This window comes from Myotis myotis, unplaced genomic scaffold, assembly GCF_014108235.1.
Source record: "Myotis myotis isolate mMyoMyo1 unplaced genomic scaffold, mMyoMyo1.p scaffold_m19_p_13, whole genome shotgun sequence".
NCBI lineage: Eukaryota > Metazoa > Chordata > Mammalia > Chiroptera > Vespertilionidae > Myotis > Myotis myotis.
The window spans coordinates 21,395,875-21,420,248 of NW_023416317.1; the positions used below are offsets into that span (position 1 = coordinate 21,395,875).

Sequence of the window (24,374 nt, forward strand, 5' to 3'; positions counted from 1 at the left end):
AGTGATGGCGAACCTTTTGAGCTCGGCGTGTCAGCATTTTGAAAAACCCTAACTTAACTCTGGTGCCGTGTCACATATAGAAATTTTTTGATATTTGCAACCATAGTAAAACAAAGACTTATATTTTTGATATTTATTTTATATATTTAAATGCCATTTTACAAAGAAAAATCAACCAAAAAATGAGCTTGTGTGTCACCTCTGACACGCGTGTCATAGGTTTGCCATCACTGGTCTAGACAGTTGCTTTCTCTTCATTCTATAGGGCCAAGGGCCACAAGGAAAAAAGTCCTCTGCTCACTATTTGTTTACCCCTGTTGACATGAATCTTCACCATACATGTCAGTTTTTAAATCCATACCACCCTCCCTATGTGACCCACAATGTCCTATGTGTGTGAATTACTTTTTCAACTAGACCAGCGATTCTCAATGAAGGGTATAAAGAGAAGAGATTGGAGGATGAAAGGATGGGCTGACACTCAGAACCATCTAGACCCACCCTTTCTAAATTACATACAGCAGCTTACCTGTGCCCTCAAACATAAACACCACTGTTGTGAGGTGACACACCCATAGTAGCTGTTATACCCTACGGGGGAATGAGGAGGTAAAAATAAAAAACAAACTAGTGATTAGAATCGTATTTTCATTAAAAGGTGAAACCAGAAGCTTGTCACTTTTAATCCTGGATTTAACACTTACCTTAAATTCCTTATCCTATCTAATAAAAGAGAAACATGGTAATTAGCCGTACCTCCGCTACCCTTCCCATTGGCTAATCAGGGCGATATGCAAATTAACTGCCAGCCAAGATGGTGGCTGGCAACCAGGCAGCTTGAAAGGAACATGAGGCTTGCTTGCTTCAGTGACAGAGGACTCCAACGTTCCCTGCCTGCTGCTGCCGGCCTCTGAGCTTGCAGTTTGAAACATTGTTACAAATATAGAAGCTAAACAAAACCCCAGAAACCTGCTTTCAGCCAGCCAGGATCTCAGAGCTGGAGTTGATACAGTGTTTCAATTATAGAACCCAAACAAACCAGACACCTGCTTTCAGCAGTGGAGGCCTCAGAGCTGGAGCCAAGCCTCAGAGCTAAAGCTGGCCCAGAATAAAAAGAAAAAAAGGAGCGGTTGGGAGCTTCAGTCACCCGCCAGCCTGAAAACAGCCCTCAGCCCCTCCCCCAGACTGGCCAGGCACCCCAGTGGGGACCCCCCACCCTGAAGGGTGTGTGACCAGCTGCAAACAGCCATCATCCCCTCACCCAGGCTGGCCAGGCACCCCAGTGGGGACTCCCACCGTGATCCAGGACACCCTTCAGGGCAAACCAGCCGGCCCCCACCCGTACACCAGGCCTCTATCCTATATAGTAAAAGGGTAATATGCCTCCCAGCACCGGGATCAGCAGAGCTGCGAGGCCTCCTGGCACCGGGATCAGCAGAGCCGCGAGGCCCCCGGCACCGGGATCAGCGTGTCAGGGGGCAGCGCCCAAACCCCCTTATCGCCCTGCGGCTCTGTGTGTGACAGGGGGTGCAGCCACAACCTCCCTATCCATCCTGCTCTGTTCGTGACAGGGGAAGGTGCCCCACCTCCCTGATCAGCCCTGCTCTGTGCCTGATAGAGGGGAGCTCCCTAACCCCCTGATTGCCCTGCGGCTCTGTGTGTGACAGGCTGCGGTGCCCCAACCCCCTGATCGCCCTGCGGCTCTGTTTGTGACAGGGTGCGGCACCCCAACCTCCCCCACCCCCCAACAGGCCCTGCTCTGTGTGTGACGGGGTAGAGCCATAACCTCCCCATCGGCCCTGCCCTGAGTGTGACAGTGGCGGCGCCCCAACCGCCCCCCACGGGCCCTGCTCTGTGTGTGACAGGGTATAGCCATAACCTCCCCATAAGCCCTGCCCTGAGTGTGACAGAGGGCGGTACCCCAACTCCCCTATCTGCCCTACTCTGTGCATGACAGGGGGGAGCTCCCCAACCCCCTGATCGACCCTGCTCTGTGCGTGACAGGGTACAGAGCCCCAACCCCCCTGATGGGCCCTGCTCTGTGAGTGACAGGGGGCAGTGCCCCAACCCCGATTGGCCCTGCTCTGTGTGTGACAGGGTGGCGCCGCAACCTCCCCATTGACCCTGCCTTGAGTGTGACAGGGGGCGGTGCCCCAACTCCCCAATTGGCCCTACCCTGAGCGTGACTGAGGGTAGCATCACAACCTCCCGATCCGCCCTGCTCTGTGCATGACAGGGGGTGGCGCCCCAACTCCCCAATCAGCCCTGCTCTGAGCCCGACCAGGGGCTGCACCTAGGGATTGGGCCTGCCCTGTGCCACCCGGGAGCAGGCCTAAGCCAGCAGGTCATTATCTCCCGAGGGGTCCCAGACTGCAAGAGGACACAGGCCGGGCTGAGGGACCCCTCTTCCTCCCCGAGTGCACAAATTTTTGTGCACCGGGCCTCTAGTTCTAGTTCTCTAATAAACATAAAAATACCTTCCTTTCAATGTGTAAATGTTAAATGTATGCTAAGTGTTAACAACCAGAGCTCAGTAAATGCCCTTTAACCTTTACTTTTAAAGCAGACTTGGGAGGTCCTTGACATTGGGCATTTCTCAATCTCAGCACCAATGACATTTTGAACCAGATAATTCTTTTTTTAAAAATGTTTTTATTACAGTTGACAGTCAATATTATTTTATATTAGTTTCAGATATACAGCATACTGATTAGACAATTATATAATTTACGATAATTCAAGTACCCACCTGGCACTATACAGTTATTACAATATTACTGACTGTATTCCCTATGCTGTACTTTACATCCCATGACTATTTTGTAACTACCAACTTGTACTTCATCCCTTCAACTTTTTCACCTGGGTCCCTCTATCCCCTCTCTGGCAACCATCAGTTTGTCCATTGCATCTATGAGTCTGTTTCTGTTTTGTTTGTTCTTTTATTTAGTTATTTAGACTCTACATATAAGTAGAATCACATGGTATTTGTCTTTCTCTGACTTATTTCATTTAGCATAAAAGCTTCCAGGTCTATCCATATTGTCACAAATGGTTAAGAGTTCATTCTTTTTTTTATGGTGGAGTAATATTGCATTGTATATATGCACCACAACGTTTTTGGTTTTTTTTTAAAATATATTTTATTGATTTTTTTATAGAGAGGAAGGGAGAGAGATAGAGAGTCAGAAACATCGATGAGAGAGAATCATCGATCAGTTGCCTCCTGCACATCTCCTACTGGGGATATGCCCGCAACCCAGGTACATGCCCTTGACCGGAATCGAACCCGGGACCTCTCAGTCCGCAGGCCGACGCTCTATCCACTGAGCCAAACCGGTTTCGGCCACAACGTTTTTATGAACTGGATAATTCTTTATTGTGGGCAAAATTGTGGGTCCCTGCCCCCAATGCCACTCATGTATTGAAGTCCTAACCCCCAGTCCCTCAGATGTGAATGTATTTGGAGATAGGGTCTTTAAAGTGGTAATTGGGGTAAAAACAAGGTTAGATAGATGGGCCCTGGTCCAGTATGACTGATGTCCTTATAGGAGGAGATTAGGGCACAGATGTGAGAACAAAAAAGAAAGATCACGTGAGGACCCAGTGAGAGCCAAGGAGAGAGCTCCCAGAAGAAACCAATCCTACTGACAACCTTATCTTAGGCTGCTACCCTCCAGAACTGTGAGGGGGGAAAATTCTCTTGTGGCACTTTGTTAGGGCAGCCCAGCAAACACTCCATGGGGGTTGGCCTGTGTGCTGTAGGATATTTAGCAGCATTCCTGGCCTCTACCCACTGATACTAGTGCCAATTCCCCAAACCCAGTCGTGACAGCCAAGTATCTCCACATATTGCCCAATGTCCCTGGGGAGCAAATTTGTCCTCCCCTCCCCACTGAGAAAACTGTTTCGGATGGCCGCTGTCACCTCTGCACTGCCAGTGCTCAGCATGCTGCCTGCTACCTCACTGCGTAGACAGTTAAATATTACCCGAGTGAATTCACTTGCCTGCCTCCGTGTCTTGGCTCTCACTGCTCCCTTGCAAACTCATTTTGCTGAAAACAGTGTAGTAATAATTTCCAGTTTAATTTATAGCAGACTGTGTACTTTTTAACGATACAAGCACTTTTCCTTTTAGCATAATTTCTGGTAACTCAGACGTAAATATCACATCAATGTTAAGCCCACGCTATCTGACATTGCTCACACACTGCCCCTGAGATCCTTCGATGCATTCAGTGGGTGCTGCCGCCTTTAGTTTCCCTAGTGCACACTCGTGATTTTAGGTCAGGGGTGGGGAACTTTGTTTCTGTCAAGGGCCATTTGGATATTTATAACCTCATTCTCAGGCCATACACAATTATCAACTTAAAAATTAGTCTATTATTTGGGCAAACATTTAATTAACTCAACCCTAATGCCTTGGCAGGGCCGGACATTTCCCACCCCCCGTTTTAGATTAAATGACTATGACAAATTATTATGCAATCATTTGAAGCTCAGGGAACTCATAAAGAAAACAAATGGCCATTTAAGTGTTAAAACGCTTAACTCTAAGTTATAATGAGATTCCACACATTACCCAGAAACCTGAGAGCATACCAAAATGCCAAAGTCCACAGAGACCCTGTCTGGAAAGCGGAAGTCATAAACATCCTGGAACATTCATACATCTGTTGTCTTAACACTGCCACATTCGCTAGCTTGTCTCTGGAAAGCTGATGTATCTGGGCTGGGCGGTGGCGGCGGGTGAAGACTGACTGAGACGCCAGAGAGGCCTGAGGGACTCTGGAAGCAATGGGGACCGGTGCACATTTCACACAGAGATCATTTCTGACCAACCCCTTGGATGATTTGTAGCTTATATTCAACATACTGTTTCAAGCACATGATTTTAAATTGATGTAGAGTCTAGTCATTTACAAAATCCATTTATTGCAGCATTCTTTTAATGGCTAGGATTCAAAGTGTTAAAAATTCAATTTACCCAAGTGAAAAGAAAGACTAACAATAACCGTTTGTCACTGCCATTTCTGAAGACTGTGCCCAATGTTTTTAATTTATTGTTTGTGACTAACATCTGAATAATGTGTAAGACATGGGTCTAACAACTGACTACCTTAAACTCAGGCAACAACCATCACTAACTGCCATAATGGGCATGATGGCATTCAGACTCTCTCACACACACACACGCACGCACACACACGCATGCACGCACGCACGCACACCAAGGATGCTGACACCAAGGATGTGAGTTATGACATTCTGCCTTTTTAGAAATAGAGGCCTTAACTCCTTGACTGCTCCTGTAGTAAAAGGTTGAAGAATCCTTTCTGAAGTGGGTTTCTCCATGGAAGAGAAGGAGAATGGGTTAAGGACATTCTGAAATTTAGAAACAAAGCCAAACAAGAAAACCTTTGCAAAAAAAAGCCTGTGTACTGTGCAAAGCTGGTGAACATGGGAAGTCAGTATTTGAGAGAAAGATATCCCAGCAAAAGGTAACCTACCAAGTGAGGATGTTTTGTAACTACCCCCTCCCCCAAGAAAGACAGAAAAGAATGAAAAGTTGATTAAAAATATTTAGAATGTACACCCGTATGTGGGCATTATAAATATGAAATCTATATGGCAACAGAAAGTACCATATTCGGATCACTGCCCTGGGAAAGTCGCCAAAGCCACACTAGTTCCTATTCCTCTTATTTCTCGGCTCCATCTCAGCACTTTCTGGTCTTGTCCGACGATTCTGTGTTGGACTTGTTTCTGTGTCTTGAAGATCGTTTCTGAAAAGAGTAAAATAGAATTGGCATCTTAGGAAATAATGATCATTATTATTTATAGCAGTTTCTAGTTTACAAGTGTTTTCACAGACATCATTTTATTTAAACCTCTAAACAGCCCTCTACTCCACTGACCAATCTGTTAAAATAATAATAATTATTATTATTATTATATATTACTAGAGGCCCGTTGCAGGAAGATTCCTGCAAGAATAGGGCTTCCTCAGACCTATTCCTGAGACCAGAGCGAAGCGGAGAAGGGAGTGCTGCCTCGCTCCCTCCCTTCGCCGCTTCGCCCTCGGATCCCTCCCTTCTCTGCCACCTGGACTCTCTCCCTTCTCCTCCACTTTGCTCCCTTGCCAGGTCATGGATCCGGAGCCCGGATCCCGCAGGCAGCATGGTGTGCTGCGGGCCCCGCCTGCAGTATGCAAATTTAACAGCCATCTTTGTTGGGTTAATTTGCATACTCTTCTGACTGGCTAATGGGTGTAGTGAAGGTACAGTCAACTACCATCTTTGTCTTTTATTAGTGTAGATACTATAATTATAAATAATATAATTATTATTATTCCCACTTTACAACTGAGAAAACAGTGATTACTAAAGATCACAGACATAAGTGACAGAGCCAGGAACTGAACCCCTTTCTTCTGAATCAAAATCTAACAGTTTAAGCTTCTACTTAACATGTTAGAAAGCTGCAAAAAAAAAACCCCTAAACTGCCCCCATCCTGATAACAAACAAAGCCAGATAGTCCAAAATAATCCTAACTTTTCTGGATCCTATCAGAGAGCTGAGACTGTTAGGCATGAAAACAAATTTCCAAAGAAAGATAAGCCCCTCACTGCTGGCAGAGCACTGAGAAAGAGGTGGCTGTCAGCTGACATTTTTTCCTTTTTATTGAATTTATCTGGGTGACACTGGTTAAAAAAAATATACAGGTTTCAGATGCACAGTTGTACAACACATCATTGGACACTGTATTGTATGTTCACCACCCCAAGTCAAGTCTCCATCCGTCCATCACCAAGTCAAGTCTCCATCCGTCCATCACCATTTATCCCTTCTTCCACTTCCCTCCATTCTTGCCCTCTACCCGACAGGCAATTACCACACTGTTGTCCCTGGCCATGAGTTTTTCTGTTCTGTTTTGTTTTGTTTATCCCAATCCCCCCACCCCCCTCCCCCACCCCCCGCCCCCTTCATCCCTGAGAGCTGTCAGCCTGCTCTCCATCTGGGAGTGTCACTATTTTCTTGTTAGTTCATTTGAATGATTCTGAGATAGGGGCTAGTACTGAGGCCCTGCCACAGGGGGTCCACAGACACTTGCAGGCTCTCTTCCAGGCACTGCCTCCAAGTGCTCAGGAGAAAGGTGGGGAGCAGGGCAGGAAGACTGAAGAGAACCCACAAAAAAAGGCAAAAGATTTGAGGAGGCATTTCATCAAAAACCCAAGGATGAAATACCAGCCTCCATGATTTGGCATTCATGAAAGGAAGTTCATCATCATTAATCCTTAGGGAAATGCAAATTAAAACAATAAAATACTGTATATCTATTAGAATGGCTTAATAAAATAAAAAGTAAAACAATAACCAAGTACTGGCCAGGATATGAAGCAACTAGAACTCGCATACATTGCTGGTGGAACACAATTTGGCAGTTTCTTATAGCATGAACTTACACTTCCTATACAAGCCTGTAATGAATGCCACTCCTAGGTGGATATTTCTCTCTCATTGATGTTTCTCTCTCTCTATCCCTCTCCCTTCCTCTCTCTCTAAAACCCAAAAAAATGTATTTTAAAAAATTGAATTGAATTATAGGACACCCAACTGGTATTCTAGAATTGCTTTTTCGTTTGGGAAAACACCACCTCCCCCAAATCAGAACTGGTAGTAGAATTCATAGTACGGAAAGGTTTATTACTCACATAAAGAGGCTTTTCTGGGGAGAGCAGGGCAGGCTTCCAAAGTTGGTCTGGAAATGGAAACTGCCTTGGGTGGGATAAGAGAGAGGGTTCCCATATACAGACAGGGACTTGCACAGTTTGCCAGGACCAAAGGAGGGAGCACCCAGGATTTCCTATCAGCTTGTCCAAATGTGGGACAGAAGAGGAAGAGGAAGGGTTAAGACCTAAAAGCTGCCAGCAAACAAAATAATGGAACCAGACTCCTTATTACAGGGTGTGAACTGATGAAGAACTCAGTCCAGAGAATTACTATGTAGTGCCAGCTCACAGCTGTAGCACAGTGGGAGAAGCACTAGGCTTTTAGGCTTAGGAGATTCAAGACAATTCACCATCCTTCTGGGCTCAGATTTCTCACAAAACACAGTGAGTAAAGTTTCTTCTCTTCCGTGCAATCACAGGGATTAAATAATAAAATGAAAATGAAAGTACCTAATATTACAAGTACCACTGTCATATTAATTTATAACAATGTAGCACATATTAGGAATTTGAGAGATATTAGTTAAATGATATTTACCTTCTCTAATACTCAGAAGTAATTTTTGCTGATTTTATTAGTATTTACTTCTTAGAAATAATGGAACAAAGTTAAGAAAAACATATTGGCCAACATGCCAACTTCCTTGGGATAAATCTATTTCTGTCTCTGGATAAAGGTCTATTAAGAAGGATAGGTCTCTGGTTTTGTCACCAGATGATAGAAAACTCTTTGGTTTCTTTCTACTTAAATAGAAGGGCGACTCAATATGAGTTCATAGACAAGAGGCATGAGCTGAATCTTAGAAGAGGAAAAGTAGGAAGGATAATAAATGTGCCCAGAGATGATTTCCCAGATTCAGGACAGGAAGCCATGGTTTGATGGCAGTAGAGGGACACTAGGTTCAGAAGGAATGGACAGTGAAAGGCGGTCAATAAGCAAACAGATTGAACCTAAGATTTTGTGAAGTCAAATAAGCAAGACAAAACAATCAGAGTGATGACTCTGGATGAGTTCTGCATTGTAACAATTACTGCATACAGTTCTTGGCACAACACTTTAAAGGGAACATGAACAGACAGACTGGAGCCTGTATACATGCCTGAGACTTGCAGTGGCAGGGAGCTTCCCAGGTTCTTTTGTCTCAAGGAATCATCCTTCTTTCCACTATAGGCCAGGCCTCAGATGAATACGATCATTGTCTGGAGGCAAGTCCACAGGCCCACTCTGCGTTTAGCTTGCCTGGCTCTACACGCACAAACAGGGAGGCCAGGCCCATCGGCAATAATTTTTGATGGGCTTTTGCTCCTTGCTGCTCCTGGGTGGTTTCCTTTTCCATCATTTTTCTCATCTAACTTGTAAGGGTTTCTTGGGATTTGTTTTCTTCATCTTTTTTGCTTTTATATACTGAGATTTATATATGCTTATAATTACTGTATCTTCCTGATGGATTGATCATTTTATCATTATAAAATATCTCTTTGTCTTTAGTTACATTTTTGTCTTAAAGTCTATTTTGTCTAATATTAATTAGCGATGGCAGTTTTCTCTTGGTTATTGTTGCATGGTGTATCTTTTTCTATGCTTTTACTTTCAATTTACTTATCTTTGAATCTAAAGTGCATCTCATGTAGAACGCATATAGTTGAATCATGTTTTTTCTTAAAAAATCCACTCTGCCAATCTCTGCCTTTTAATAGAAGGTTTAATCCGTTTATGCTTAATGTATTTACTGACAAGGCAGGATTTATGAGTGTCATTTGCTATTTGTTTTCTATAGTGCTTATGTCATTTTTTTTGGTTCCTCTATTCTCTGCCTTCTTTAGTGTTAAATATTTTCTAGTGTACCACTTTAATCCCACTGCATTTCTTTTATTATATTTTAAATTTCTTAGTGATTGCCCTGGGGAATATAATTAACATATTAATTTATAACAAAATATGCTTAGAAGGATAACACAGATACTTATAGAATTGCTACACTTTGTTGAAAAGTAAAGTTGTGGAGGCTTTTCCTGATTCTGCCTCTAAAGCTACATATGGGGCCCTGGCCAGGTACCTCAGTCAGTTAAGAGCATCGTCCCAAGGTTGCAGGTTCAATTCCAAGTCAGGACACATACAAGAAGCAACCAATGAATGCATAAATAAATGGCATAACAAATCAATGTTTCTCTCTCCCCTCCTCTAAAGAAAAAATCCAAAAAACAAATAAATAAAGCTACATTATAGCATAAGCTTATTTACACTATTGTGCACTCAGCTGAAGTCAAGAGTCCTGGATTCTGATCCTGGCAGTGCCACGAGCTAGCTGTGGACCTCGATCTAGTCAATTTACCTCTCTGGAACCCAGCTTTCTCCTCCACATAATGAGGGGACTAGACTAGAGGAGTGCTTACACTTTTCCAGCTTTAACATTTATTGTCAAGTGATGGGGTTTGTTTGCTAAGTGTTTTCTTGTCAATAATGACTTTAAGAGGTCATCATTATTAAAAACGAACTTGGGCTCAGGAATTCTGGGCTACAGCTTGTCATAGCTGTTGGTATCAGGATAATTCCCAATAAAAGAGAACATGATTAGTAAAGGAGTGGCCTCCTCTCCCAGAATGCAAAGTTAAATAATGCTTAGCTGAAAGCAATGCAGCCAAAATCTCAAACTTTCATGCAACACTAGTTTGAACCATCAAATATCTCGTTAGTCTGATAAACCTACTCATGTTGTGTTCCTTGGATACACCACACTTTTCCATTTTCCTAGCGACTCAGCTATGAAATTACAAAACGTCAATAGCACAGCAAACCTCTCCTTTGGAAAGATAGTATAGCTTAAAGGTTGAAAGTGTTGACTTTGACACATTAAGCTACTCTCAGCTCCATCACTCATCACTTACTGCTAAGTGACACTGGGCTGGAAACTTACCTCTTTCAGCTTTAGTTACCTCATTATAAAAAGAAATAACCATACACCATAGTATTGTTATGTTATTTAAATGAGAGCACACACGTAAAGTATTTATTGTGGGTTAGATCATGTGGGTCATGATCCAGAAGGTAAGGCCAGAGAAGACTTCCATGAGAAGCAGGTCTCGAGTTTAGGCCTGAAGGGTAAAGGTAAACGAGAAGGAAGATGAGAAGAACATTCTGGGTAAAGATATGCGTGTTCAAAGGCCCTGCGGTCGGTGGGCATGTGGCATGAAGGGACACCTTTATCAAAGGAACAAAGGAAACGCACAGGTATGTGATAAAACAGAAGACTGGAGCAGACCAGATCATGCGGGACCTTTCAAGCATATTAAAGAGTCCCTTCTCAATCCTAAAAGGAAGAAGAAACTACTGCTATTTTTCAAGTAGAGAGATGAGTAACAGTGATCAGATTTTCATTTTACAAAGGTCACTCTAGCTGCAATATGGAGATTAGATTGTAAAGAAGCCAGAAAATAAGGATAGACAAATTTATTGCCCAATCAAGATACAATGGTAGCATGAACTAGGGCGATGAGAGGGGTAGAAATAAATGAATGGATCCCAGAGATATTTAAGAAGTAAAATCTATAGGAGTGATCACAGAGGCACTATAAAACAATATGTCAAGAATGACAGATATTGTTGGGGCGAGGGGAGGGTGTAAGAAATTGGCTGAAAGGGAACAACAGAAGAGGATCATGTTTTTATTTTGCTTTAAAAACGATATTGGGGGGTGTAGAAGAGTAGATAAGGTCAAGTGTTCAGCTTTGCACATGTTGATTTTGAAGAGTCTTAAAAATATCTAAGAAGAGACATCAAGTAGGTAGTTGATATATGTATCTGGGGCTCAGGAGAGGAGCTGGCAGGAGAGATAAATTTATTAGGAGATCAATTTAATCTTAATCATCAACAACTAATGATCTAGTTCAGTGGTTCTCAACCTTCTGGCCCTTTAAATACAGTTCCTCATGTTGTGACCCAACCATAAAATTATTTTCATTGCTACTTCATAACTGTAATGTTGCTACTGTTATGAATTGTAATGTAAATATCTGATATGCAGGATGGTCTTAGGTGACCCCTGTGAAAGGGTCGTTCGACCACCAAAGGGGTCGCGACCCACAGGTTGAGAACCGCTGATCTAGTTGAACAAAAGGAAAACAGGTTATTGTGTCTCATAAGCCAAAGAAGAGAGGCTTTTAAGAAAGGTGAAGAAGTCAATAGTAGCAAACACTGCTCAGAAGTCAAGAGAGATAAGGTCTAAAATATGTCCTCTGGATTTAGCAACATGGCGTCTTCAATGGCCTGAGTGAAAGCTATGTCAGAATGATGGGAATGGCTGAAAATGTTGAAGAGGAAGTAAGTGGGAAATAAGGAAACGGAGACTACAAGTAGAGATAATCTATTAAGAAAGGAAGGAGAGACACGATAGTAGCTGGAGGATGAGAATGAGCGAGATGAGAGGCTGAGTAAGGTGTTTTTGTCTATTGGCTATGTGGTTGGCTGGTTTTAGGATGAGAAAGATTTGAGCATGCAGGAAACCCAACAAAAAATTACAGTTGAGAGGAAAGGTTGCCTATACAAGAGGGAAGGGACACAGCCAAGTTCCTGACAAGAGAGTAGGATGAGGGAGAAGGAATTCGCCTCCAATAGGAGTTAGGACATCCCTTTATTACAGAAAGAGGAAATGAGGATTGAATCTGTACAAATGCAGGCAGATTTATATGTTTGGAGAGATGAAGATCCCACTATAATGGCTTTGGTTTTCTCTTATAAAGAACCAGGTCTTCAGCTCGGGGGATGGAGCCGCTGAAAAAAGCTGAGTTTTCAAATAATCCTTGTGAAGAACAGGACAAAGAAGTGATCGCAGGCACAGGAGAACTGCTGCTAGGCAATTCTAATGGCCTATGGGAGGTATGCGATCATGAAATTATCGTAAATTTTCCCTGCTGTACTACAGGTGACTCCTGTAGGTGGAGATTAATGAAAATGTATTATTTTTTGGCACTGTCCCTTTCCTGCTTACCTACCAGTGGGAACTGGAATAGCCTCCCACCCCCACCCCAAAGTCTCGTTTCCCAGCAGATTCATAAGTGGTATAGGAGAAGTAAAAGTGCATTTATTCTACACTAAACACTCTGGAGCCAGTGCTTAAGGCCAAACTATAATCACCTATTGGAACAATTTGTCTTTAGAAAAACAACTCCTGACAAATATTCAGAGTTATTACATTGGGATTCCATTTATAAGCAGAAATACATAGAAACAAGTAATAAACTGGAAATCTTTATCTGGAGGTGTATGAATTATTACTTTCTTAAATCAGAGAGCACAAACATTCTTTTGTTTGAAAATCAACTGTATAGAATTATAATTTCTCAGGTCAAAATGCACACAGAATAATTACGAGAACTCACTTATGTGATGCTTCCCAGGCTTCCTCTTCTTCAAGAATATCTCTTATGATGTCCGAACTGGAACTAAAAGGATATACATCAATATTGCCAGACAATAAGAAGACAGTATGGTTCTATTTATATAAAATTCTAAAAAAGGGTAAACTAATCTATAGTGACAGAAAGCAAACCAGCAGACCAGTGGTTACCTGTAAGGGGCACAGGGTGGGCAAGGAGGGGTTACACAGTAGCAAAGAAAACTTTGGGAGTGAGGGAAAGGTTCACCATCCTGATTATGGGGATGGTTTCATATCTGTATACTTATATATACATGTCAAAATTCATCCGATTATGTGCTTTAAATATTTGAAGCTACTTTTTATTTTTTTTATTTTTATTTTTATTATTTTTTTTGTTTTGTTTTCAGTATGAAAGTACTTTTAATTTCTTTACTGCAGGTACAATGGCATCCAAGTTATCAATTTCTGTAATAAAAAACACACAGTAATAATAAAAGAGTAGCACTGTCTAGTGATAGGCTCAGATGAAATGAAAATTTCTATGCAAAAGCAAACCTCAAACACAAAAGCAACAACACTGGTGCTTTCATGTACATGACATTTTTCTCCAATAGTGATAAGAGTTAGCAATAATTCAGACACAGATGCTTCACGGGGCATCTTGTTTGTAAAAGCTACCACATACCGACAAGCATTCACTGACTTTGATATTAAATTCATTAGCAGTATGCTTTTATTAATAGATCTTTCTGGCCACATTATGATATTATGTTACTGCCTCTTTAAGTCTGTACAATTACGTGAGTGAGCCTACATGGTGAAATCCCAGGTAGAGGCCATCTCTCTCCTGGGTCCCTAAGGATTTCTTTGCATGAAACATAGTCCTATCCTTAATTCTTTTGGAAAAATTTCTCATTAGGATCGCTCTTAAGTATACTTTTTAGGATGAAACCTATCTATCTAATAAAAGATGTGAAGCTTCCCAAAGTACAAATATCAGATGCAATGTATTATAGAGGTTAGCCTGCTCCAGCTTCCCAGATAAATCAGTTCAGGTTTTTCTCCACCAGCTTCTTTCTGAATCTGATTTTTCTTCCTAAAACGATCTTTTCCCAATCAGCCTAAATCAGACTCTGTCTGAAATCTCCTGGCTACTGAGGAAGCACAGTCCTTTCTCTGATTATCTAAACTCCATGCCCTACCTGGTTTGGCTCAGTGGGTAGAGTGTCAGCCTGTGGACTGAAGGGTCCAAGGTTCGATTCAGTCCAGGGCACGTACCTTGGTTACAGGTTCCCTGATTGAGGTATATGCAGGCGGCAACCAATTGATGTATCTCTCTCACATCGATGTTTCTCTCTGTCTCTCCCTCTCCCTTCCACTCTCTAAAAATCAATGGAAAAATATCCTCAACTGAGAATTAACAACAAAAAATAAAAAAAATAAACTCCAACCCTACTTAAAGTAAGCCCCAGTGGCAGGTTCTCTAGATTCTCACCACTTTTTCTAGATTATTCTGCTAGGCCACTGTTCATAAACCTTACATAAAACATGCTTCCTTAGTTTCCACCTTTCTCCCTCAATGTTTAGCTGGATTTGGGTTGTTCTTCCTTTTGCCTAAACACATGACCCATGTTTCTTAAGCTTCTGACTTCAGTCAGAATACTTATCTGGATCCACTTACAAAGCATTGAGATATAAGGAAGGAAAAAATATAAGCAAATTTACAACATAGAATTTGGTTCACACATTACATCCTGGTAAAGTATAAGAGCACGCTATTATCTAACCCCATTCTGAAATCGCACATATTTTCTCACTAAATGGGAAATCTACCTGATAAATGAACCTCACAGAGAAGAATCTTGGCTGATACGAAATGAAGCTACTTTTTAAAGAAACCTTTATAAGTTAGCAATAATAATGAAAAACATACAAAAGCTTAAAATAAATCTCTCAACATAAAACCTGGATTCAAATGGAATATAGTCAAAGGCCTTTTAAATTTCCTATGGCAACCCAAGATCAAATCATGATGGTTTTTGTTGTTGAGAGAGAAAGAGAGAAAGAGAGAGAGAGAGAGAGAGAGAGAGAGAGAGAGAGAGAGAGAGAGAGAGAGAGAGAGAGAGAGAGAAACATCCATCAGTTGCCTCCTATATGCGACAGGGATAGAACCCAAAACCTAGGTACGGTCCCTGACCGGGAATTGACCCGCAACCTTTTTGGTATATGGGAGGATGCTTCAATCAACTGAGCCACCCAGCCAGGCCTCAAATTGTGTCTTAGAAACTGCACTCCAGTCATGAGATTCACAAGAGATACTAAGTTCCAACATGGCTTTTACTCCCTCTGTAAACAAAGTAAAGTAAAATTAAATTAATTTTAATTGTGCTAATAATGGAATTTGTTATAATGTAACCTGGCTTAAAGTACTATGTATTTCTGGCCTATCTGTGCAGGGTAAAGAAAATTATAGAGGGCATGTATTATTTCTTTTTAAAAAAAAGATGTTTTTATTGATTTTAGAAAGGGAGAGAGAGAGAAACGACGATTGGCTGCCTCCTGTACGCCCCCTACTGCGGACTGAGCCCACAACCCAGGCATGTTCCTGACCAGGAATCGAACCAGTGACCTTTGGTGCATAGGATGACGCCCAACCAACTGAGTCATACCAGCCAGGGCTCATGTATTTACTTCGTTATAAGAAAAAACTATTTTAAGGCTTTAGCATCTTGTTCTTACGCAAATAAATCCCTACCAAATAAATACATATTTTTTTAAAAAAGACATGTACAACAATTATCTAAAAAGCATTTCTTTAGACACCGAAAGACACAGAATGTCAGAGACACAGGATGGGACAACTCAGAAGTAGTAGTCACTACCACAGGATGGAAAAGCCTAGAATAAAAGGCTCATTCTCAGGTAAGAAACAACAGATTTGGAAATGTGAGTGTCAATCCTATTTCTAATGATACTCTAGTAGATAAAAGAGTTTAAAAATTGTAGATTTAAAGTTCTAATGAATCATTCTCAACCGCTTCTGACGAATCACTTTGAAGCAAATACAGTTCTGTAGCAAATGTTTTACTCACAGGATTTCCACCCAAATTCCCAAAACTCTCAAGGAGCTCTTTGCAGGCCCCCCTCTGACTGTGGTCCATGTGCTATATAATGGCCCATGTGGGGATTCCCATTGCACCCCAGGTCTGGTGACCCTCTGATATAGCTAGCACCATAGTTCTTTTCAGAACAAGGCTTTTCAGAATAAGGCTTCTCATATGGTAGTAGCTTTTAGCATGGGTGGCTTGACAAAATCTACACTAATAAAAGACAAATATGCTAATTGACCATACCTTTGCTATGCCCTAAGCCATGCCCACCAACCAATCAGAGCGACTATATGCAAATTAACCCAACCAAGATGGTGGCCGGCAGCCATGGAGCTAGAGCAAGCAGGAGGCTTGGTTGCCTGGGCAATGGAGGAAGCCAAGCTTCCCGCCTGCCCTGAGCCGCTGTGGCCTCCACTCATGGCAACAAAGTTTCAATTATAGAAGACAAATAAATCCCAGATACGTGCTTCCAGCCAGCCTCCACTGGGAACTTGGGTGGCTGGGGGTTGTGGCCAGCCTGCAAACAGCCATCAGCCCCTCACCCAAGCCCTGCCAGGCACCCCAGGGGGGACCCCCATCCTGAAGGGGCTGTGGCCAGCCTGCAAACAGCCATCAGCCCCTCACCCAGGCTGGCCAGGCACTCCTATATAATAAAAGGGTAATATGCAAATTGACCCTAACAGCAGAACGACTGGGAATGACTGGTCACTATGACACACACTGACCACCAGGGGGCAGGTGCTCAATGCAGGAGCTTCCCCCTGGTGGTCAGTACGCTCCCACGGGGGAGCTCTGCTCAGCCACAGGCCAGGCTGCCAGCTGCCAGTACAGCGGTGGTGGTAGGAGCCTCTTCCACCTCCTCAGCAGTGCTAAGGACGTCAGACTGCAGCTTAGGCCTGCTCCCCACTGGCAAGTGGACATCCCCAAGGGCTCCCGGGCTGCCAGAGGGATGTCTGACTGCCAGCTTAGGCCCAATCCCCACAGGGAGCAGGCCTAAGCCAGCAGGTGGTCATCTCCCGAGGGGTCCCAGACTGCGAGAGGGCACAGGCCAGACTGAGGGACCCTCCTGAGTGCACAAATTTTTTGTGCACAGGGCCTCTAGTAGGTAATAATAATAATGAAGCATTATATATTCAGTAATACTTTTTGTTTATATTCTATTCATAATATATGCCCCTGCACACATTTTTAAAACAGTTGTGCATGTGTCTGTGAAGCACTCTTTACTATGGCTAGAGATGATACTTGCTGGACATGTGCTTCTGCAGACCCAGTACAATCACTCCTGCAGGCCCCTGTGGGAACCATGGGTCAGGCCTGTTGGAGTACCTAAGCCTCTCCTACTTTCTCACACTGAGGAGGGCCCACTGCTCAAATGCAAGTGCCCCTGAAAATAATAACACCTTAATTTATCATCAGTCATTTTCACCTTCGTGAAAACTGGCTTATAACAAGCTTTCCCATTAAACAGCTAGCTAAATGTAGTTTTTGTTAGCAGGAGGCTTTAAGGAGATCAAAGGCAGAGTTTACCAACTTTATTATTTTCCTGAGAGACAGACCCAGACAGCCACTCATGAGGGAGGGCTTAGATCCACCACCACCCCCATTCCATCTAACACCTTCTGATCCCAAGCTTTGTTATTCCTTACTGTGGTGATAATTACTCCAATTTAGTTCTTTTAATGTAACTATTTTGTTCCCTCTCTCTACTTAAGTTTTATCTAGATAGATAGATTTTTCAGCCTGTGCCCCACAAAAATTGTTAAATTATGCAATACCTATTTAGTCAGGGGCACTGACCTCTTTTCCCCTTAGATTGCCAAACAAAAAAAAATGGCAATAACCAACACAACAATAGCTGTCCAATGTGAATGAATCAAAACTATACCTATTTTTCTGTCAGACTGGCAAAAGATATATTTTTTGGTGTGCTGCAGAGTTTTATTAATTAGTTTATGTGTGCCATGAGATGAAAAAGGTTGAAAATCACTGGGATAGAGCAACAGCAGTGCTTTTCAATTATTTTTCATTATTGCTCCCATGCATCTTACCTTTTTAGACATTTTTCCTAATTACCACTCCATGAAATTTTAACGCCACAAATACAACTTGTATCTACTTATGTATTGTGTATATACTGTGCTTTAATACATAAAAAGAATAAGATATTTGGGCCATCTCCAACTTCTACCCCCCAGGGGACAAAACTGCTGAGAACCCATGACTTAGGAGAACTGGGAGCAGGGGTGGTCGTGTGGCTCTGGGTCCTGGTAGGTGTCACACAACTAGAGAAATAGTCAAGTCAGCTTCTGGCTGATACCCCCAAATGCACGCATGCAATTTTTTTTTAACAGGAAGGTTACAAAGCATCCCTACTATTCCAGCTAAGTAAGCAGAATGGCCAAGCCTGTCAACTAACTTAGTAATCTGTGATCAATTTACCTAGCAGCTTTCAAATCTCCAGTACAAATCACTGGATTGTTAAAGGAAAATATTTGCGGTACATTAATGACATAAATCTAAGAGGTTTTTGCTATGCTACCTCAGTGAAAACAGATGGTACAGGAGGCTGACAAAAAGCACATCTCACAAGTTGTCTGTAACCTACCCTTCCTGAGACTTCAATGCTATTGACCCCCCAGACTACGCAGCCCCATGACCATCTCGATTCTCATTACCGTTTTTCTCCTCCAGCTCGCCACTAACCTGACTGACAACCAAACCAAGAAAGTGAATGATAAAAGTCTGGGAAGTTTCAAGTTTACCAAAAATGAAGTTTCAGGATTATCTGTTGCATCTGCTGCTCCAATTCTAGTTACCACTGAGAAATGAAGCATTGATACTAATACAATTGAAACACCAAACAGAACTGTTGCGTCCTTTTTAAAGTTGTGTACTTACATTCTACGCAAAAGCCACAGTCCTGAAATTAAACATACAGTTTCACAAACAGGGTTTTACAGAGACTTACATTATCGGGCATAGCAGTCAGTGGTACTAAAATTATCACTCTCAGATCTCTTCCTTGTAAGCAAAAGTAATTAATATTTTTGAAACCTTAGTCATTTTAATATACATTAAGAGATAAAACAATTCCTTTAATATACTTACAAGATATCTAAAAAGTCCTCCACAGGAGAAAATACTCACTCTGGTCAACCTAGGTCAGAGCATCACAAACCCACACAGCTGAAGCTTTTAATTCTTGGACAAGGAATATTTTCAGAGTATACTTAGCTTCTCTCTTTTGGTTTGGAACATTCTGCAGACCATGATTTAAGAAGCTGGATAAACATGAGGTCTGGTATCTGAAAGTTACAGCTCCCAATGGAAGGGTGTTCATATTGGGCTCCCTAGGCTAGAGTGGATATTATTATACAGATTGAATACATGTGAGAAAGACTCATCACACACAAAAAAAATGAATTCTGAAGTCTATAAAATTCCCAACCTCTGTTCAGGAAGAGTCTACTAAGTCCACCACACTTAATATTTCATACCAGTCAGACCTTATTTGCAGCTCAAGGTTTCAGAAGCATAAGCTACACTGGTTTTTGTTGGTTGGTTGATTGGTTGGTCCTTGGCCTCGCTGGTCTTCCTAAAATGTTTTACTTTTGTCATTCTGGCCAAAAGTGTAGCACATCTTATCAGGCAAAGGAAGGAAAATACTTTTGTAACATCTCATTTCATTCCATTAGTCAAGATTTTACCAACAAAGAGGAAATATTTTTTTTTAATTTTTTTTTTTTTTATTGCTTAAAGTATTACAAGGGGTATTACATATGTGTCCATTTTATCCCCCCGCCCTAGACAGTCCCCTAGCCTCCCCTATCCCCCAATGTCTTATGTCCACTGGTTATCCTTATATGCATGCATACAAGTCCTTTAGTTGATCTCTTACCCCTCTACCTCCTGCCCCCCAACCCTCCCCGACCTTCCTGCTGCAGTTTGACAATCTGTTTGAGGCAGCTCTGCCTCTGTATCTATTATTGTTCAAAAGTTTATAATGGTCTCTATTATCCATGAATGAGTGAGATCATGTGGTATTTTTCCTTCATTGACTGGCTTATTTCACTTAGCATAATGCTCAACAAAGAGGAAATATTGTTATATGCCAAATACCTCTGGCAAAGATATGACTGGTAATACTATCCAGAGGGTGAAAGCAACACTCTACTGTCAAAGTTAAGGTTTCAGCACTGCTTCTGTCACTTACTGAATAACCCTGGACAAGTTATCTCATCTTTCAAAGTTTCAACAGCCTTATCTATAAAGTCAGGATAATAGCCCATGTAATCACGGGGATACTTTTAGGATTAGTCAATAGAACACATAGAATGTTCACGATATAGCTCGGCACATAGTAAGTGTTCAATAAATGTCAGCTCCATTTTCAGAAAACCCATTTGGGTCGGAATTACCCAAGTAATTGCCTCAGCACTAAGCTTCAATTTGGCCTAGGAAACCTGGTCACTAGTGAGCTCTATTTTAATCTTTGATTTCCACTGTTTCTATGGCATCAGGGTGCAAATTCATCAGAACTTGTTATTTATCCAGCATGGCAGGTACACAGGGTACTGTGGGGTAGGAAAAATGCAAACATCTGCTATAAAAATCCTTGGATTAAAGATTACTTACAAGTGAAAATTTTCTGTTATCTACTAGTTACTCCCCCCACTATTCTCGTAATTGTGGCATTAATTTGAACATGATTGAGAATACTCAACTTAAAAAAAACTCCTCGGGACAGCTCCCTGGAGGCTTGGTGGGGTGTACATAATGTCCATCAGACAACGGTACTGAAATGCTGCTGGCTACCACGAATCCTCCTCAAACCCCCCTTTTTAGTCATCTATTCTGCAGGATAAGCAAAAGCTTGTATGCCAAAGTTTTACTAGTAGGCTGACAATAACATACTAGGATAGTAAACATCCTAGGTTTAAAAAAAAAGCACTCAATGACGACAATGACAGAAATGACCATTTTGTGAGCAACTACTTCCACAAACTATACTAATCATAGCTGATATGCTACCTTTACTTCACATGAGGACCCTAGGTTCTAGCCCCACTTGACAGATCAACAAAGGCTTGGAGAAATTTAAATTAAAAAAAAAAAAAAGAAACAAAACAAAAAACAACAACAGGGAAGTGAATGCAAAGCTCGTCTTCTTTCTATTACATCATGTTGCTTCAAGTAGTGGCAGCAGAAAATGCTATTAATCCGCAGAGTTCAGAGCACCACCGTCTCCTACGTATTCACCGGTGAGGTTCTGTCAGACAGCATCGACAAGGTGCATGAATAAAGTGAGGCCCTTCCCTGCTCTCCACTAGATCTCAGAAAAGATAAATGAAGACATCTTCAAATATGAGAAAAATATGAGAAAGAACTTATTTATCAAGTAATACATACTAAGTCCTCAAAAAGAGATGAAACCAGAAAACCAACTTAGTTTAAATTCAATTCATTAATAATATATGACCATCTCATTTGCTTTTTAGACTTGCCCTTATAGGACTCATCCTTGAAGTTGAGCTTTTCCTTGCACACCATAGCCAAACCATCTGCAAATTCTGCCAATCTTACTTCCAAAATATATCCTCGATCCCTTCCCCCTCCCCCATTTCTCTCTTCTCTATTATTATCCTGACTCACTCCACCATAACCCCTGGAATGGATCGCCCCAAAAACCTAACTGGCCTCCCTGGGCAGGCACCTCTGGCCTCCAGCATCATTTCTTTATGACACAAATACTATCATTTTCTATGTGCCAAGGAAAAGGGTTGGGAAACACTGTATTAAAGAAAAGCATACCTTTTAGGTCAATCACTCTAAATTCTTATAAAAAGTGAAGAAAAAGTACTGTGTGTTGTGTTTGTTTTTTTTTAAGAAAGAGAAGTAAAAGGACACTATGTGAACTCCAAACACTCGAGTCTTGGTTCTCTGAAAAATTCAACTTCGAGATATAATTAAACATTTATGTTTATGATTAACAAACACATTTGAGAAACAAAAGAAAATTATCAACTCTGAGAGTGTAACGTAAGGAAAATTATTTTTAACTAGAGGCCCGATGCACAAAATTCATGTAAGGGAATTGGTCCTCACAGCCGCGGCAGCTTGCCTCGACCTCACAGCCCTAGCTTCACCTGGAAGGTCGTCCAGAAGGTCATTCTGCTGTCCAGTCTAATTAGCATATTATGCTTTTATTATTATAGACAGATAAATTGTCACAGCTAGAACTAGATACTGAATCAAGTTCTCAAGTTAAATGGGCAGGGGGACAAAATCATGAAGCTTCATTTTGTTTTTTCTTTAGACTGTCAGTAGTACAAATGATTGGTACAAATAAAACCCCAATACTAAAAGATAACAAGATCCTATTAACAGGTTACAAACATGCAGCCCCATAATGAGAAACAAATTAAAAGACAAGAAACATCTCAGTGATGGAAATGTCCTGAACCACTTAAGAAGCTTTCATTTGATTGTCGTTTTCTTTGATATCAGGGATCGAGAGGCTAGGCATGAAGCTCATGATGAGCTTGGCATGTCTTCTGCACAGCCAGCCAACTTCTATGTCCTCTACACAGTGCACATTCAGCTCTGCAAATGTGGTGCTGGCCACCAACCACAGAAACCCAGTATCAACTCAAAATTCAGACCCCAAAACTCGGGCCTTACCATCTGTTCAAGAAGAAGTTTAAAGCCACCTTGTATTGCTGGATGTCAGGCAGTGGACACTGAGCCTCCCTGTGACTCAGTTTCCACATGAATGAAGTGCTTGACTAAATGGTCTAGGCCAGTGGTCGGCAAACTCATTCGTCAACAGAGCCAAATATCAACAGCACAACGATTGAAATTTCTTTTGAGAGCCAAATTTTTTAAACTTAAACTATATAGGTAGGTACACTGTTATTAACTTAGTTAGGGCACTCCTAAGGCTTAGGAAGAGCAACACTCAAGGGGCCAAAGAGCCGCATGTGGCTCGCGAGCCAGTTTGCCGACCACGGGTCTAGGGTATGAAAAATAATTATCCCTCCCAAACTATATTTACCCCAACTTTTCAAATTCTGATACATACTTTTAATTTTTTATTTGCATTATTACCCACACAGGTTATAAATGGCTAATAAAATGTACCTATCTAGAGCAACAGAAGCATACTTAAGCACACATTAATGTAATCTTAAAAGGGTTCGACAACTGACTTCTACAAAATTATTTAAAAAAATAACAAGCCTCTGCATTTGAGGCCTATCATGCTTCAATACTCGAGTCTCTCTTAGGTACAAAAACAGTTTGCACTACGTTATGTGGTAAAATCAATAGAAGTAAGCAAAGTCAGTGATCTAATATGTACCCATGTTCCAGAATGTGACCATCTGTGTGGGAGTAAAGAGAACAGAGAAGATGTACAAACTAACACTGCTTGTTCTTCCAGCAAGGCAACCGTAAAATCTGCCATCTAAACCCAGGCGCTCTGGAGAGTACCACAGGGAGCTGTGGCTAATGATGCCAAGACAAGAAATGGAAACCAGCCTATCTCAGGGAAAGCAGACATATGGCAATTCCATGTCTAATTGATATTTTGAACAACTCCAGTGGGGTAGAGGGAGTCAATGAGGGAAAAAGGGGACATCTGTAATACTTTCAACAATAAAGATCAATTAAAAAAATAAAGTGAAATGCTAATAAAGGAAGCAATGGTGCCTGATACAAACATTCGATGTAGCTCACACTGCAGTGGGGAAAGACCTGGGCTGAGATGTATTGCTTTCAACTGTATTCACTGAATGACACATCACCTCTCTAGGCCTCCATTTCCTTACCTGTGATATGAAGTTACTATATGTAGTGACTTCTTGAGGTACCTTCCAACTTGAAAATGTTTGTATCCTAACATCCTTTCTCAGGTTCTAAAGGTCTCCAAAGAGACCTCAGAACATCTGTTCCTCTGATTTAAAAACAAAGGAGTACAAAGTGAGAAGGCAGAAAAAAAGCTCTGATTTTAACTTCCAAGGTAACTATAATAAATTATAAACTTGATCAACTGATTAAAAATACAAAATCCCAATAGTATGATATATCAATTATATGTCATTTCTATTTCATTCTCCTAAACAAAATCAAAAGAATTCTGGTTTTGGCCTTTA

At 41.6% G+C, this 24,374-nt stretch overlaps 1 protein-coding gene and 1 long non-coding RNA gene across 8 annotated transcripts in view; one reads left to right on the forward strand and one right to left on the reverse strand.

Moving 5' to 3' along the window:
* Nucleotides 1-5,642: 5,642 nt before the first annotated feature.
* Nucleotides 5,643-24,374, reverse strand: part of RAD18 (RAD18 E3 ubiquitin protein ligase) — a 75,616-nt gene continuing 56,884 nt past the window's right edge. For 3 of the 7 annotated variants that reach the window (XM_036332038.1, XM_036332035.1, XM_036332034.1), the window contains 2 exons: nt 13,110-13,172; nt 5,643-5,786 (listed from right to left, as the gene is read on the reverse strand). In XM_036332038.1, coding sequence (XP_036187931.1) covers nt 5,687-5,786; nt 13,110-13,172 — 163 coding nt within the window. In that variant the 3' untranslated portion in view covers nt 5,643-5,686. Of the gene's footprint in view, nt 5,787-13,109; nt 13,173-19,542; nt 19,577-24,050; nt 24,176-24,374 lie in introns of those variants that run through there. The other 4 variants (XR_004971484.1, XM_036332036.1, XM_036332037.1 and 1 more) reach the window with 4 other exon arrangements.
* On the forward strand, nt 7,843-19,074 carry LOC118668024. Its single transcript, XR_004971486.1, has 4 exons — nt 7,843-8,117; nt 12,471-12,606; nt 15,928-16,030; nt 18,913-19,074. It is a non-coding gene; the product is annotated as an uncharacterized LOC118668024 (long non-coding RNA).